The sequence below is a fragment of the Mobula hypostoma genome, chromosome 5 (genome assembly GCF_963921235.1).
Source record: "Mobula hypostoma chromosome 5, sMobHyp1.1, whole genome shotgun sequence".
Classification (NCBI taxonomy): Eukaryota; Metazoa; Chordata; class Chondrichthyes; order Myliobatiformes; family Myliobatidae; genus Mobula; species Mobula hypostoma.
This window is the reverse complement of record NC_086101.1, coordinates 116,144,556-116,161,253: the sequence shown is the minus strand read 5'-3', so window position 1 is coordinate 116,161,253 and position 16,698 is coordinate 116,144,556. Positions and strand designations below refer to the sequence as shown.

The 16,698-nt window shown below is 47.1% G+C and overlaps 1 protein-coding gene across 6 annotated transcripts in view; it reads left to right on the top strand.

The window, feature by feature from the left end:
• Nucleotides 1–12,586, top strand: part of gps2 (G protein pathway suppressor 2) — a 36,238-nt gene extending 23,652 nt beyond the window's left edge. For 2 of the 6 annotated variants that reach the window (XM_063048853.1, XM_063048855.1), the window contains exons 9-12: nt 6,075–6,161; nt 7,404–7,483; nt 8,136–8,219; nt 9,051–12,581. In XM_063048853.1, coding sequence (XP_062904923.1) covers nt 6,075–6,161; nt 7,404–7,483; nt 8,136–8,219; nt 9,051–9,134 — 335 coding nt within the window. In that variant the 3' untranslated portion in view covers nt 9,135–12,581. Of the gene's footprint in view, nt 1–6,074; nt 6,162–7,403; nt 7,484–8,135; nt 8,220–9,050 lie in introns of all 6 variants that reach the window. The other 4 variants (XM_063048852.1, XM_063048851.1, XM_063048856.1 and 1 more) reach the window with 3 other exon arrangements.
• Nucleotides 12,587–16,698: the final 4,112 nt, after the last annotated feature.

Below are 16,698 nucleotides of genomic sequence, written 5' to 3'. Positions count from 1 at the left end.
ACATTTGAATGATGGGGCAAGTGAAGTTGAAGAAGGGGAAGGTTCACAGGAGGTAGATAAGGCAAGTTATTTTAGAGAAAGAATGGTGGGTGCCTGGTATGATGGTAGAGGCAGATACAAGAGGTACATTAGACAGGGTCATAGGCACGTGAATCTGTAGCGTAAGGACATTGCGTAGGCAGAAAGAATTAGTTTCTTTAGGCATTAATTAGGTTGGATCTTTGCTGTGGGCTGAAGAGTTTGTTCCTGTACTCTATTGTTCTATGTTTGAGGTCCCCGTTGGTCGCGGTCAACCATGGACATTGTCTCCTAGCTGTCTAGATATGCAAGCCAGTGCAATATGATATGGAGGGCAAGCTGTTACCCATGTAGCAGGCTCCCCCTCTCCACGCCGCTGATGAACCCAAAGGAAGAGCAGAGACCAACAGTGTTTGGCATCGGTGGTGTCGCAGGAGTTACCAGTCAGCAATGAACTGAACATAGCACTGCCTTAGCTCTGGATTTTTCTTTGAGGTTTACTCCCGAAGCTTTCCTCATTTAGTAGGAGTGAATGTTGGAGATCAGAGTTGGTCTCTGGAGAGTTATCACCCCTGTGTATTTGGAGCCCCTGACTGATAGTGCAGCAGTCCCCAACCACCGGGCTGCAGACCGGTAGCGGGCCGCAAAGCATGTGCTACCGGGCCGCGAGGAAACGATATGATTTGGCGATAGGAGTCAGCTGGACCTTTCCTCATTCCCGGTCACGGCCACTGTTGAGACATTACGCATGCGGGGTCATTACCCGCGCATCATCCATGTTAGCGCGGGAAGGAGATCAACTCCTCGAGCTTGCAAATGACTGCAGGCTGAAAAGTGTGTTTGACATAACATCTCTGTTGGCATTCTGGATCAAAGTAAAGGCTAAGTGTCCTGAGATAGCCACAAAAGCACTGAAAACGTTGCTTCCATTTCCAACATTTTTCTGCGAAGCGGAGTTTTCTGCAATGAATGTAACGAAAACTAAATTGCGGAATAGACTGGACATAAGGAACCCCCTTCGAGTATCGCTGTCTCCCATCACCCCTCGATAGGACCGTGTTGTTGCAGGGAAACAAGCCCAGGGCTCCCACTGATTCAGCAATATTGGTGTGTTGCACTGATTTTATATGTTCATACGGGGAAAATATGTGCTGTGTGTTTAATATCCAAATGTTACTTAAAATGTTATGATGCTATTGACTTACTTATAGAAACATAGAAACATAGAAAATAGGTGCAGGAGTAGGCCATTCGGCCCTTCGAGCCTGCACCGCCATTTATTATTATCATGGCTGATCATCCAACTCAGAACCCCGCCCCAGCCTTCCCTCCATACCCCCTGACCCCCGTACCCACAAGGGCCATATCTAACTCCCTCTTAAATATAGCCAATGAACTGGCCTCAACAGTTTCCTGTGGCAGAGAATTCCACAGATTCACCACTCTCTGTGTGAAGAAGTTTTTCCTAATCTCGGTCCTAAAAGGCTTCCCCTCTATCCTCAAACTGTGACCCCTCGTTCTGGACTTCCCCAACATCGGGAACAATCTTCCTGCATCTAGCCTGTCCAATCCCTTTAGGATCTTATACGTTTCAATCAGATCCCCCCTCAATCTTCTAAATTCCAACGAGTACAAGCCCAATTCATCCTGTCTTTCTTCATATGAAAGTCCTGCCATCCCAGGAATCAATCTGGTGAACCTTCTTTGTACTCCCTCTATGGCAAAGATGTCTTTCCTCAGATTAGGGGACCAAAACTGCACACAATACTCCAGGTGTGGTCTCACCAAGGCCTTGTACAACTGCAGTAGTACCTCCCTGCTCCTGTACTCGAATCCTCTCGCTATAAATGCCAGCATACCATTCGTCTTTTTCACCGCCTGCTGTACCTGCATGCCCACTTTCAATGACCGGTGGATAATGACACCCAGGTCTCGTTGCACCTCCCCTTTTCCTAATCGGCCACCATTCAGATAATAATCTGTTTTCCTATTTTTGCCACCAAAGTGGATAACTTCACATTTATCCACATTAAATTGCATCTGCCATGAATTTGCCCACTCACGCAACCTATCCAAGTCACCCTGCATCCTCTTAGCATCCTCCTCACTGCTAACACTGCCACCCAGCTTCGTGTCATCCGCAAACTTGGAGATGCTGCATTTAATTTCCTCATCCAAGTCATTAATATATATTGTAAACAACTGGGGTCCCAGCACTGAGCCTTGCGGTACCCCACTAGTCACCGCCTGCCATTCTGAAAAGGTCCCGTTTATTCCCACTCTTTGCTTCCTCTCTGCTAACCAATTCTCCACCCACACCAATACCGTACCCCCAATACCGCGTGCTTTAAGTTTGCACACTAATCTCCTGTGTGGGACCTTGTCAAAAGCCTTTTGAAAATCCAAATATACCACATCCACTGGTTCTCCCCTATCCACTCTACTAGTTACATCCTCAAAAAATTCTATGAGATTCGTCAGACATGATTTTCCTTTCACAAATCCATGCTGACTTTGTCCGATCATTTCACCGCTTTCCAAATGTGCTGTTATCACATCCTTGATAACTGACTCCAGCAGTTTCCCCACCACCGACGTTAGGCTAACCGGTCTATAATTCCCCGGTTTCTCTCTCCCTCCTTTTTTAAAAAGTGGGGTTACATTAGCCACCCTCCAATCCTCAGGAACTAGTCTAGAATCTAACGAGTTTTGAAAAATTATCACTAATGCATCCACTATTTCTTGGGCTACTTCTTTAAGCACTCTAGGATGCAGACCATCTGGCCCTGGGGATTTATCTGCCTTCAATCCCTTCAATTTACCTAACACCACTTCCCTACTAACATGTATTTCGCTCAGTTCCTCCATCTCACTGGACCCTCTGTCCCTTACTATTTCTGGAAGATTATTTATGTCCTCCTTAGTGAAGACAGAACCAAAGTAATTATTCAATTGGTCTGCCATGTCCTTGCTCCCCATAATCAATTCACCTGTTTCTGTCTGCAGGGGACCTACATTTGTCTTTACCAGTCTTTTCCTTTTTACATATCTATAAAAGCTTTTACAGTCCGTTTTTATGTTCCCTGCCAGTTTTCTCTCATAATCTTTTTTCCCCTTCCTAATTAAGCCCTTTGTCCTCCTCTGCTGAACTCTGAATTTCTCCCAGTCCTCAGGTGAGCCACTTTCTCTGGCTAATTTGTATGCTTCTTCTTTGGAATTGATACTATCCCTAATTTCTCTTGTCAGCCACGGGTGCACTACCTTCCTTGATTTATTCTTTTGCCAAACTGGCATGAACAATTGTTGTAGTTCATCCATGCAACCTTTAAATGCTTGCCATTGCATATCCACCGTCAATCCTTTAAGTGTTATTTGCCAGTCTATCTTAGCTAATTCACGTCTCATACCTTCAAAGTTACCCCTCTTTAAGTTCAGAACCTTTGTTTCTGAATTAACTATGTCACTCACCATCTTAATGAAGAATTCCACCATATTATGGTCACTCTTACCCAAGGGGCCTCTCACGACAAGATCGCTAATTAACCCTTCCTCATTGCTCAAAACCCAGTCCAGAATAGCCTGCTCTCTAGTTGGTTCCTCGACATGTTGGTTCAAAAAACCATCCCGCATACATTCCAAGAAATCCTCTCCTCAGCACCTTTACCAATTTGGTTCACCCAGTCTACATGTAGATTGAAGTCACCCATTATAACTGCTGTTCCTTTATTGCACACATTTCTAATTTCCTGTTTAATACCGTTATATAACCATATAACAATTACAGCACGGAAACAGGCCATCTCTGCCCTTCTAGTCCGTGCCGAACGCTACTCTCACCTCGTCCCACCGACCTGAACTCAGCCCATAACCCTCCATTACTTTCCTGTCCATATACCTATCCAATTTTTCTTTGAATGATAATATCGAACCTGCCTCTACCACTTCTACTGGAAGCTCATTCAACACTTACTTCAAGCTCCCCTGATAATTGACTTATCACTATATTCATGCGAGGAAAATATGCGGTGTGTTTAATATTAAATTCGTTAGATAAACCCTTTTAGAAACGAAATTGAGTGTATTAGCCATTTATCACCTATATTCCAGTCGTGATCAACATCCCCCCGCCGAACAGATTCGTCAAAAAGGATTTGCAGGGGGGCAAAAAAATATCGGCAGGTCACGACGCGCATGCGCACTGGTGCCCGTGCAAGGCTTCATGGTCATTGTAGTCTTTTTCGGGGTAAACACAACGTATTTGACTGCTACTGTTGTCTGTTGGCAACCCCCCCCCCCCGCCCCCCCGGGTCAGCCGGTCTGCAAGAATATTGTCAATATTAAACCAGTCTGCAGTGCAAAAGAGGTTGGGGACCCCTGTGATAGTGTTCCATCAATTGAACTAGTGGTTTTCCATCCCATTGGCTCAAGGTCACTTGACCTACCTAGGTCACTTTCTTACTGGTTCTTGTACAGGGCTACAACCAACGTTGTTTCATGGTTCTGCCCAGCCCAGCCTTGAGTATTTGTGTCTGTCAACTCTGACTGGTCTAAACCAGTTAAATGAGGCAACCCAGACTGAGTCTAACGAGTTTACAGATTGCTTCTTTGGTAGGTCTGGCATTTTACATAATAAGCAGCTACTCATCTGAGAAGGGTCTCAGGTTTAGTGGGTCATTACCTGAAGATCCTTGTGGCCACATTCAATTGATTTAATTATACTATCCAAGAGCAAGAATCAGTTCAGAGTCCACTAAATGGGGGAGAAAGAGACAACTGGTTTGTCTGCTTCCCCTGTCCTCGATTCATCAAATCCACTAATTGTATACTGTAGTTTCTTCTGGCCAGCAGGGTCCTCCCCAGTGGTAACAATGAGAAGGGACCGTCCCGAGAGGTGAGGGTCCTGAGTGATCAATCGACTACTTACCAGCAGCAAAAAAAAACAAAGAAAACTACGAAATATCTTATAACGCTTCGCTAATGAAGATCAATGCTAACAATGGAGACGCAAGCTTAGGTGGAGACGAAGGCAGGGCATGATCGAGGAAAATAGAGCCAGAGTCGTGGTGTCCCCGAGACTGAGCAACGACCCACTAAGTGCCGGGCCAGATGGAGAAGATCAAGGTGTTGGGACGGGAGGCAAGGCGATGGCCAATTCTGCTCGGTTCTTCTCATTGCTTCGCAACGTTTACTCAGCCCTGCACTGAACTGGGGCTGTGCCCTGCTCCGGCTGCGGTGATGCCTGGCTTTGTGTCTTTTGTAAAACATCAGTCCTGAATGCTATTTGCTTCCTTTTGTTGTTTGCACAATTTGTTTTTTCTCTCTTTCTGTAAGTTGGGTGTTTGTCAGTCTTTTTTAATGGATTCTTTGTTTCGTGGCTGCCTCTGAGGAGGTGAATCTCGAGGTTGTATTAACGTATACTTTGATAATAAATGTACTTTGAACTTTTGAGTTCTGCTATGTTTCATATACTGGCAAGAAAGTAATTCTGATCCTTGAGGCTCTGCCTTTTGAAGATGTCTGTCGTCGGTGGCGGTGACGGTGACGGATGTGCCCGTGATGGAGCGAGCTGAGTCTGCAGCTCTTTGGAGCCTCTTTACCGGGTGCTGATACAACCAGTCAGAGTGCTCTCCACCATACATCTGTAGACACTTGCAGGGGTCTTTGGTGACACACCGGATGCGACAAGCATGACTTTAACCGATTAACCTCTCGTTGCCCTCCCACTGAGGGGTTGCGGGAAGGGAAGTGTCCACTCTCCTCCCTCTGAGTCTGCTCAGCGTTCCCATACTGCTGGGCTCCACCCAGCTCCAGGTTTGCGCTTTCGGAGGGATGGGGTGGCGGTAAAGGAGGAAGCAGATTTGGAAGAATGATTTCCCACCCGGCAGCCAGCAAATCTTTCCCACAGGTCACACTCGTGCTCGTATCTGTGTCCGGAAGCTCGGTGTCACAGGCTGTGACGTGTCCTTCGGCATTCGGTGTTACCCGATCACCCTCCACACTCAAAGTACTGCGCTGATGCGGCTTGATTCTGACTGTAGCCCTTGTTCTTTCACCAGGGCCCTCTGCTTTCCAAGCCATGTCAGCCTATCTCCCACATCAGCAGGCTGCCTACGCAGTCCATGGGCACTTCACCCCTCAGCAAGGTAAGGTCTTGTCCGTGAAGAAAGTAGGAGCTAGAGTCTGAAAATGAAATTGGGAAATCCTGGAGAAACTCAGCCAGTCAGACCATAAGATATAGGAGCAGAATTAAGCCATATGACCCATAGAGTCCCCTCAGCCCCAATCTCCTGCCTTCCCTCCATATCCTTTCATGCCCTGACTAATTAAGAATCTATCAAATTCTGCCTCGACTTGGCCTCCACAACCGCCTGTGGCAAAAAATTCCACAGATTCACCACTCCCTGGCTAAAGAAATTCCTCCTCATCTCCATTCAAAAAGGACGTCCCTCTATTCTGAGGCTGGGTCCTCTGGTCTTAGACTCTCCCACCATAGGAAACATCCTCTTCACACCTAATCTATCGAGGCCTTTCAGCATTTTCATAGGTTTCAATGGGAACCCCCTCATTCTTCTGAGTAGAGGCCCAGAGACATCGATCCCAGAATCATTTGCATGAACGTCATTTGAACTCTCTCCAATGTCAGCACATCCTTTCTTAGATAAGGGACCCAGAACTGCTCACACAGCTCCGAGTGAGGCCTCCCCAGTGCTTTGTAAGGCCTCAACATTAGGCAGGCAATCTCTCGTCATTCAGCATCGGTACAGACCCTTTGTCCCAGCTCATCCAGGCTACCTCTGTTACCCAGTGATCCCATAGCCCTCTAAATCTCTCCTGTCCCATGTCCTTATCCACACAAGTCAGGCAGCATCTGTAGAGGGGAATAAACAAGGGGGCAGAAGCCAGAAATCACTTTCTGTTCCCCTTCCTTTCCAGTCCTGATGAAGGGCCTCTGCTGGAAATGGTGACTGTTTATTCTACTCCATCGATGCTGAGGGGTCTGTGTGGGTTTCCTCCGGGTGCTCTGGTTTCCTCCCACAGTTCAAAGATGTACCGGTTGATCAGTTAATTGGTCATTGGTTGCAATGTTCACTGTTCTGTGATCCGGCTGGGGTTAAATCGGGGGTGGCTGGGCGGCATGGCTCCAAGGGCCAGAAGAGCCTGTTCCACGTTGTATCTCAATAAATAGATCAATAAATTAGTTCCTCCTTATCTCTGCACTAAATGGACATCCCTCTACTTTGAGGCTGTGCCCTCTCGTCCTAGACTCCCCCACCGAAGGGAGTCTCCACGACCATTCTGTCTTGGTATTCCAACTCAGTTTTCTGCTGCAGTTTGCTGTATCATGCGATCCAGATTCAAATCCCTGTTTTTCCTCTCTACTGCAGGCTTCATCTCTCCGAGTACATCTATTCCACTACAAAAGCAATTGGAGCACGCAAACCAGCAGTCCGGATTCACGGATTCGGTGAGTATCAGTCAGGCACTCACCAAAATCAGTTCTGCTCTCAACAGTACTTTCCATTTTGCATAGTCCCACTGCACCAAGCAGTAGTGGCACAGCGGGTAGAGCTGCTCCAAGTAGATAAAATATATATTTAATGTCACTCATGGGTTTTTTCCTATTATTATCTATTGCGTTGTACTGCTACTGAAAAGACAACATTTCACAAGATATGCTAGTGATATATGTCGGAAACTCAATTGTGATGTGCAGAGGAAATCTCTTCACTGATTGACTGTGTGGCTCATAGATAGGATTGGGGTTCACATCTGTTTACAGCTTGGTTCATTCTATTGCTCTGCAAAGTAATCTCCTCGATGTGGGTTTAGTGTAGATGGGTGAATGATGGTCAGCATGAATACAGTGGGCTGAAGGGCCTGTGTTAGAGCTGTGTGACTCTGGGGGAAGGTACAGGAGTGTGAAAGTCTGGATGACCATATTTGAGAACAACTTCTTCCCCCACTGCTCTCAGACTCCTTAACCAGTCACCTTTCTCACATCCCCTTCCTGGTGGGACTGCTGGTCTTGAACCCACTCCACCTCTCTCTTTTGTTGTAGGCTGGTGCATATGACAAAAACTAACCTCAGTCTGTCTGCTCCTCACAATGTCTTTCAGTCTGGATTAGCCTACGTGCACACACAGAGACCCGCTTCGCCCGGAGGATTCCCACATGGGACCCCACCCCAGCAAGCCCTCCCGGTGAGTGGATGCAGAGAGGAGAGTGGCCTCTGTTCAGGGAATGGTTCACTGGGAGGTGGCAGGACCTAGGAGCTGTTGCACAAGAACAGGGAGGAGGTGTCCCCAAAGTGTAAATCAGCGTTAATTCTGTACCAGTCCCGTGCAATATAAAGTGAACTATACTGTGTATAGTTGAACCACTGCTGTCCCTGCCCTGGGATCGTGTGAAGGGACTGTGTAGAGGGAGCTTCACTCTGTGTCATACCTGGTGAGGGATTGGACAGTTTAGAGGGAACTTCGCTCTGTGTCTGACCCTGGGATTATTTGATGGGACAGTATAGCAGAAGCTTCACTCTGTGTCTGACCCTGGGAGTGTGTGATGGGACAGTGTAGAGGGAGCTTCACTCTGTGTCTCACCCTGGGAGTGTGTGATGGGACAGTGAAGAGGGAGTTTCACTCTCTGTCTGACCCTGGGAGTGTGTGATGGGACAGGGTAGAGGGAGTTTCACTCTGTGTCTGACCCTGGGAGTGTGTGATGGGACAGTGTAGAGGGAGCTTCACTCTGTGTCTGACCCACTCTGTCCCTACACTGGGTGTGTTTCTGCTGAGAGAGAGCTTCACTCTGTATCTTTTCCCAGCTCTATCTGTTTAATGGTAAAGAATAGAGCGGGTCTGACTGTAACATTGGCAATAAAATAATAACCATGCTTGTTTGGATCGGAAACATCATCTCCATGTGAGCTTTAGTCACCTTTCTCACATCACAGCTTTAGTCACATGGAGATGATGCTTCTGATCTAAACAAGCAAGGACCCCATCTACCACTAACATCTCCTTTTGTGACTTTTGCAGACTGGATTCCAAGCGACCGGTCAGGGAGCTCCCAGGCATGCCTACATTCAACATAGCCAGGGTCAGCGCTACTATCACCAGTAATCATCTCTGCACCCTCCCTCCACCCTCAGTCCTGCTGTTTGCAGAGCAATCCATTGTCATCCGGAGTAGAGTGTCTCTACAATCTGAAAGTTAGCCACACCTGCCTTCACAGACAAAGATCAATACCCCTAAATCGCACCAGCTTAGACTGCGGGATTGTGGCAGCAAGCAGTGCCAGGCAGCTGGCTAAATACTTGTCGGAAGGTGGTGAGAGTGTGGAACGAGCTGCCAGTGGAAGTGGTGGATGTAGGTTTAATTTCAACATTTAAGAGAAATTTAGATAGGTACATGGATGGGAGAGGTATGGTCTGGGTTCAGGTCAGTGGGACGAGGCAGAATAATAGTTCAGCATGGACTAGATGGGCTGAAGGGCCTGTTTCTGTGCTATAGAGTTCTATGACTCAAAATAGCAAAGCCAAGCGGACTGCTACCCAGCAGGTAAGTCAAGGCACGTAGGTCTCTCTCCGCTGGAATGGCCGTGGCTTTTGACACCCTGTGCAATATAAATAAATACTGAGTGTTGCTTCATACTTTACCTGCCCTGGGTGACTGGGAGGCAGTAACGTAATCACCTACAGTTCAGTTGGACCACTGCACTATTTGGAGTTTACCTAAAATTCCGTTGACCCTTTCAACATGGTCTCGTTATCTCTCTCTCTCACAAAGTTCCAGACAGAAAGAACTTTTCAATAGGGACTTGGCAATTGTTTAAATTTAGAGATACAACAGGGTAACAGGTCCAACAAGCCTGTGCTGCCACAATGACACCAATTAATCTACCCATACGCCAGTGGAACGTGGGAGGAAACCGGAGCACCCAGAGGAAACCCCATGTAGTGGCAGGGAGAAGGTACAAACTCCTTACAGTGTTGGGATTGTTCCCACCCACTCAATTCAGCCCATTGCGAGTCTGTAGCCTCATTCAGTGGCCATTGCCTGTGTTTCTCTCTGGAACCCTGCTCTTTCATTTTTCCCTTTAACTGTACCAGATGGCGCAGCGGGAAGAGAAGAGCTGCCGCCTCACAGTCCCAGGAAGCCAGGTTTGATCCTGACCTCCAGCTGTTTGTGCGTGGAAAGAGTTTGCCATTCTCCCTATGACTGTCTGGGTTTCCCCCCAGGTGTTCCAATTTCATCCTGCGTCCCGACAGCGCACGGGGTGGGTGGGTTAATTGGTTGCCATAAACAGCCCCTTTCTGTGTGGGTGAGGAGGGTTGAATCTGGGAGAGGGAATTAGTCAGAACGGTGGCTCAGTAAAAGCTCATCAGAGTAAGGAGAGATTTATCTTATTTAGAGATACGGTGTGAAACTGGCCCTTCCAGCCCACTGAGCCACACCAGCCAGTACCCCACTGATTTTAAGCTGTGCTTTGATCACGGGACAATCTACAATGACCAATTAATCTTAACAACTGGTACATCTTTTGGACTGTGGGGGGAAACCAGATACCTGGAGGAGACCCACATGCACAAGGGAAGAAGGTACAGGTTTTCTTACAGAGGGCGTTGGAATTGAACTCTAAACTTCGACGCCCGAGCTGTAACAGTGTTGGGCTAACCACTACACCACTGTGGTGCCCTGCCTGGCAAAGGCTGAGAGGCAGATGGAATTCGGGAACTGTGGTCACAGGCCCATGGAAAGCAGAGTGCTGACAGATCTGTAGGACAAAAAGGATTCAATCAACAGAGCCTCTGGGGAATCCTCTGGCAAGTGAGACAACTGAAAGCTTCCTGTTTACGCTTGACTTTGAGTCAGAACAGAAACAATTTCAAGACATTAAGAGTTTGTGGATTCAAGTACATTATCCAAAGTACAAAGTAAATGTTTTTACCAAAGCACATGTCACGATGGACAACCCTGAGATTCATTTTCTTGCAGGTATACTCAGCAAATTTATCTGGAATCTATGGGAATATGTTATTGAGATAGTCAGCTGCGATGGTCATAGAGTACTACCTAGAAACAGACCCTTCAATCCATCCATTCCATGCTGACCACCTAGCCAGTTCTCAATTGCTCCACATCTTTCTAAAGATCTTGTAAATCTTGTTCATGCATCTGCCTCAGCCTCTTCCTCTGGCAGTGTGTTCCATTTACTGGACAACCCTCTGTCTAAAGAAGTTGCCCTTTGGATCCCCCTCAAATATTTCCCATCTCACCTTAAGTCTGCGCCCCACTTTCTGATTTCCATTCCCCTTCCATACCAAAAGGAATTAGGAATGTGGGGAGAAGTGCTGAGAGTGAAAAATGAGCAGAGGGAAATGGAATCAAACTGTAGGTTGGCTCAAACCTGCTACTCTGTTGGAAGGGAAGTTGGAAATGTCCTTCTGGTATTCTCCACATCCACTCCATCGAGGCCTTTCAACATTTGATAGGTTTCAATGAGATCACCTCCCATGCTTCAAAATTCCAGTGAGTAGAGGCCCAGGGCCATCAAATGACAGGCCTTTCAATGGGGAATTATTTCAGTGAGCCTCTGTTGAACTCTGTCCTATGATGTCAGCACATCCTTTCTTAGATAAGGGGTCCAAAACCATTCACAATACACTGATCACCTCCCAGCTTCTAACTTCATCCCCCTCCACACCCACCTTTTACCTGCCATCTTGTATCATCCCCTACCTCCCACCACCTGGATTCTACCCCCTTTACAGTCCTGATGAAGGGCCCCAGCCCCCAGAATTGTATACTTCCCTCCACACCCACCTTTTACCTGCCATCTTGTATCATCCCCTACCTCCCACCACCTGGATTCTACCCCCTTTACAGTCCTGATGAAGGGCCCCAGCCCCCAGAATTGTATACTTCCCTCCACAGAAGCTGCCTGAACTGCTAAGGTACTCAAGCATTTTGTGTAGGCGAGGGGATGTATGGTAGAAGTTCCAATAGCGCTTGTCTCAGAGATCAGCTGGGCCCTGGGGTTTGTCTTGTCCAGTGAAAGTATCTCCTCTGGCAGTGCAGCAGAGTGGCTCCTCGCAGGACGTGTTGACACTTCCAAGGGAGAGTGGCATATCTACACAGGTACATTGGATGGTTTTTTTGGGACAGAACTGCAGTGGTCTGACCTAGTGGGAGGACTTTTCTTCATGTAATAAATGTTTGTGTTGTATCTCTGTGTGCAAATGAGCAAGATATTTGTACCATAAATACTATTTCATCCAAACTACTGTACTTTCTTCATAGTGCCTATTAAAAGGTGTTGACAGTGTTTGATTGACTAGTTTTGTTTGCTTGGGGATGCTGAAAGAAAACAATTGGGCACTGGTCTAGGAATGGATCTTTCCCCATCAAAAGTTGCGAGTGTGATGGGACAGATGGAGGTTTGCTCAGTACCAATTCACCAAAATAGTGGTAAGAATCTTGTAATTCATCTGGGTAGCCTCCAACTGATGTCATGAACATTGATTTCTTTAACCTGGTAATTGACACCCTTACCTCCCTCTGGAGCTCCTCCCCCTTCTCCTGCTCTTTATCTGTCACTAAGCAAATTCCCAGCTCTCTACCTTCACCCTTTCCCCCTCTCCTGGTTTCACCTGTCACTTACCATCACCTACATCTTCCATCTTCCTCCCCTCCCCCCACCTTCTTACTCTGACTTCTTCCCTTCCTTTCCAGTCCTGAAGGGTCTTGGCCCAAAATGTCAACTATTTACTCTTTACTGTAGATGCTGCCCAGCCTGCTGAGTTCCTCCAACATTTACAATCTGAAATGCACTGCCTGAAGTCATGGTACAGGCAAAAAGTTGCACAGTATTATGGATTTAACTAAATACTCTCAAATTTGTACAGGTGTACTGTGCGGAGGATTTAAACTGGCTGCATCACTTTCTGGTATGGTATTGGAGTATCTAGGAGTAATACCTCAAAAAAGGGATGTCCATCATTAAGGACCACTATCACCCTGGATATGCCCTCTTCACATTGCACACAATAATTCAGGAACAGCTTCTTCCCCTCTGCCATCCAATTTCTGAATGGACATTGAACCCATGAACACCACCTCACCACTTTATTTATTTCTATTTTGCAGTAATTATTTAACCTATGCACACACTACAGTTGTTTTCTTTTCTACCGTGTTGCACTGTACTGCTGCTGCAAATACAACAAATTCCACGACACATGCTGGTGATATTGAACCTGATTCATCATGCTGCTGGAGAGGTAGTATGGCTGCGTGGACCGAATGGGTAGATCTGCAATAATCAGAATAGAATTTTGAGTACAGAAGTTGTTGAGCCTTCAGGAACAATCAGAATATTGTTAGTCTCAAAGTTTTTTGGGAGGGTATATCAGTAAAAACAAAAGCCATTAAAATGAATTTCAGAAAGGCAAAGTTTATGCAGATAATAGACACTTCAGAAGTTAAGCTGGAAGGGGTTGTTTGAAGTCGTCAGTTGTGGAAAAATGGGGTCGATTTAAATAGGTAATACAGTATAGGAAATGTTCATACTCAAAGTTAGGAGAAGCAATAAAAACTATAGACCAACTACATGGATGAATAAACATGTACATTAAAAATTATTGATGACAGCTATATAAGGAATATAGAAAAAATGTTAACTGTAGGGCATATTTAAAGGAGAGCTACAGTCGAGGGAAATTTGGATTGCCAAAAGGCAGGTTGAGAAGGGTATTGAAGTAGACATAAAAAGAGCGGAGACATGATAGAAGTGTTCAAAATCATTAAGGTTATAAGTAACACACATCAAAGTTGCTGGTGAACGCAGCAGGCCAGGCAGCATCTCTAGGAAGAGGTACAGTCGACGTTTCAGGCCGAGACCCTTCGTCAGGACTAACTGAAGGAAGAGTGAGTAAGGGATTTGAAAGTGGGAGGGGGAGGGGGAGGGATGGAGCCAAGAGCTGGACAGGTGATAGGCAAAAGGGATATGAGAGGATCATGGGACAGGAGGTCCGGGAAGAAAGACGGGGGGGGGGACCCAGAGGATGGGCAAGGGGTATAGTCAGAGGGACAGAGGGAGAAAAAGGAGAGTGAGAGAAAGAATGTGTGTATAAAAATAAGTAACAGATGGGGTACGAGGGGGAGGTGGGGCATTCGCGGAAGTTAGAGAAGTCGATGTTTATGCCATCAGTTTGGAGGCTACCCAGACGGAATATGAGGTGTTGTTCCTCCAACCTGAGTGTGGCTTCATCTTTACAGTAGAGCAGGCCGTGGATAGACATGTCAGAATGGGAATGGGATGTGGAATTAAAATGTGTGGCCACTGGGAGATCCTGCTTTCTCTGGCGGACAGAGCGTAGATGTTCAGCAAAGTGGTCTCCCAGTCTGCGTCGGGTCTCGCCAATATATAAAAGGCCACATCGGGAGCACCGGACGCAGTATATCACCCCAGTCGACTCACAGGTGAAGTGTCGCCTCACCTGGAAGGACTGTTTGGGGCCCTGAATGATGGTAAGGGAGGAAGTGTAAAGGCATGTGTAGCACTTGTTCTGCTTACAAGGATAAGTGCCAGGAGGGAGATCAGTGGGAAGGGATGGGAGGAACGAATGGCTAAGGGAGTCGTATAGGGAGTGATACTTGCGGGAAGCAGGGGGGTGAGGGAAAGATGTGAGTGGTGGGATCCCGTTGGAGGTGGCAGAAGTTACGGAGAATTATATGTTGGACCCAGAGGCTGGTGGGGTGGTAGGTGAGGGCCAGGGGAACCTTATTCCGAGTGGGGTGGTGGGAAGATGGAGTGAGAGCAGATGTGCGTGAAATGCGGGAGATGTGTTTGAGAGCAGAGTTGATAGTGGAGGAAGGGAAGTTCCTTTCTTTAAAAAAGGACATCTCCCTTGTCCTAGAATGAAAAGCCTCATCCTGAGAGCAGATGCGACGGAGATGGAGGAATTGCGAGAAGGGGACAAAGGGTCTCGGCCTGAAACGTCGACTGTACCTCTTCCGAGAGATGCTGCCTGGCCTGCTGCGTTCACCAGCAACTTTGATGTGCTCTCAAACGCATCTCCCCCATTTCACGCACATCTGCTCTCACTCCATCCTCCCGCCACCAAAACTAGGAATAGGGTTCCCCTGGTCCTCACCTACCATCCCACCAGCCTCCGGGTCCAACATATTCTCCGTAACTTCCGCCACCTCCAACGGGATCCCACCACTAAGCACATCTTTCCTTACCCGACCCCTCTGCTTTCCGCAGGGATCGCTCCCTACACGACTCCCTTGTCCATTCGCGCCCCCCCCATCCCTCCCCACTGATCTCCATCCTGGCACTTATCCTTGTAAGCGGAACAAGTGCTACACATGCCCTTACACTTCCTCCCTTACCACCATTCAGGGCCCCAAACAGTCCTTCCAGGTGAGGCGACACTTCACCTGTGAGTCAACTGGGGTGATATACTGCGTCCGGTGCTCCCGCTGTGGCCTTCTATATATTGGCGAGACCCGACGCAGACTGGGAGACCGCTTTGCTGAACATCTACGCTCTGTCCACCAGAGAAAGCAGGATCTCCCAGTGGTCATACATTTTAATTCCACATCCCACTCCCATTCTGACATGTCTATCCACGGCCTGCTCTACTGTAAAGATGAAGCCACACTCAGGTTGGAGGAACGCCACCTTATATTCCGTCTGGGTAGCCTCCAACCTGATGGCATGAACATCAACTTCTCTAACTTCCGCTAATGCCCCTCCTACCCCATCCGTTATTTATTTTTATACATTCTTTCTCTCACTCTACTTTTTCTCCCTCTGTCCCTCTGACTATACCCCTTGACCATCCTCTGGTTCCCCCCCCCCCGCCCCCGTCTTTCTCCCTGGGCCTCCTGTCCTATGATCCTCTCATATCCCCTTTGCTAATCACCTGTCCAGCTCTTGGCTCCATCCCTCCCCCTCCTGTCTTCTCCTATCATTTTGGATCTCCCCCTCCCCCTTGCAAATCTCTTACTAACTCTTCCTTCAGTTCGTCCTAACGAAGGGTCTCGACCCAAAACGTCGACTGTACCTCTTCCTAGAAATGCTGCCTGACCTGCTGTGTTAACCAGCAACTTTGATGAGTGTTGCTTGAATTTCCAGCATCTGCAGAATTCCTGTTGAAGGGTATAAGAAAGATGGATGCCAGCTGCTACTTCAAAATTAATCCACAAATGAGAACACGTGGCTATAGGCAGACAGACTAGTCAAAAGGAGATTCCAGAGTAACATCAGGAAGCATTTCTTTACACAGCAAGTACTGAACACAAGGAACAAACTACCTAGTTGTGCAGCTGAGAGTAGTGTTTTTCAAATCTAAACTCCATAGTTGTTTCCCCACAGTATGTGAATAGCAATTTGGCCAGCTTTGTTGGGTCAAATAGCCTGTTCTTGTGAAGAACTTTCTAATGTTCTAAGTGTCCATTACTGACCTATTTCAGAATCAGGTTTATTATCATTGGCATGTGACATGAAATTTAACTGTAGTTTAAGGTGACAGGGGAGATACAAGGGCCACTGAGGTCCTAGCCATAGCACAGCACTCATTGCTACAACCCATTTCCCAAATGGAGGGAGGTTGACTAATTTCTCACCATCTAGACAACAGAAAATAGCTGCAGGAGTGGGCTGGCTTGTCTGACC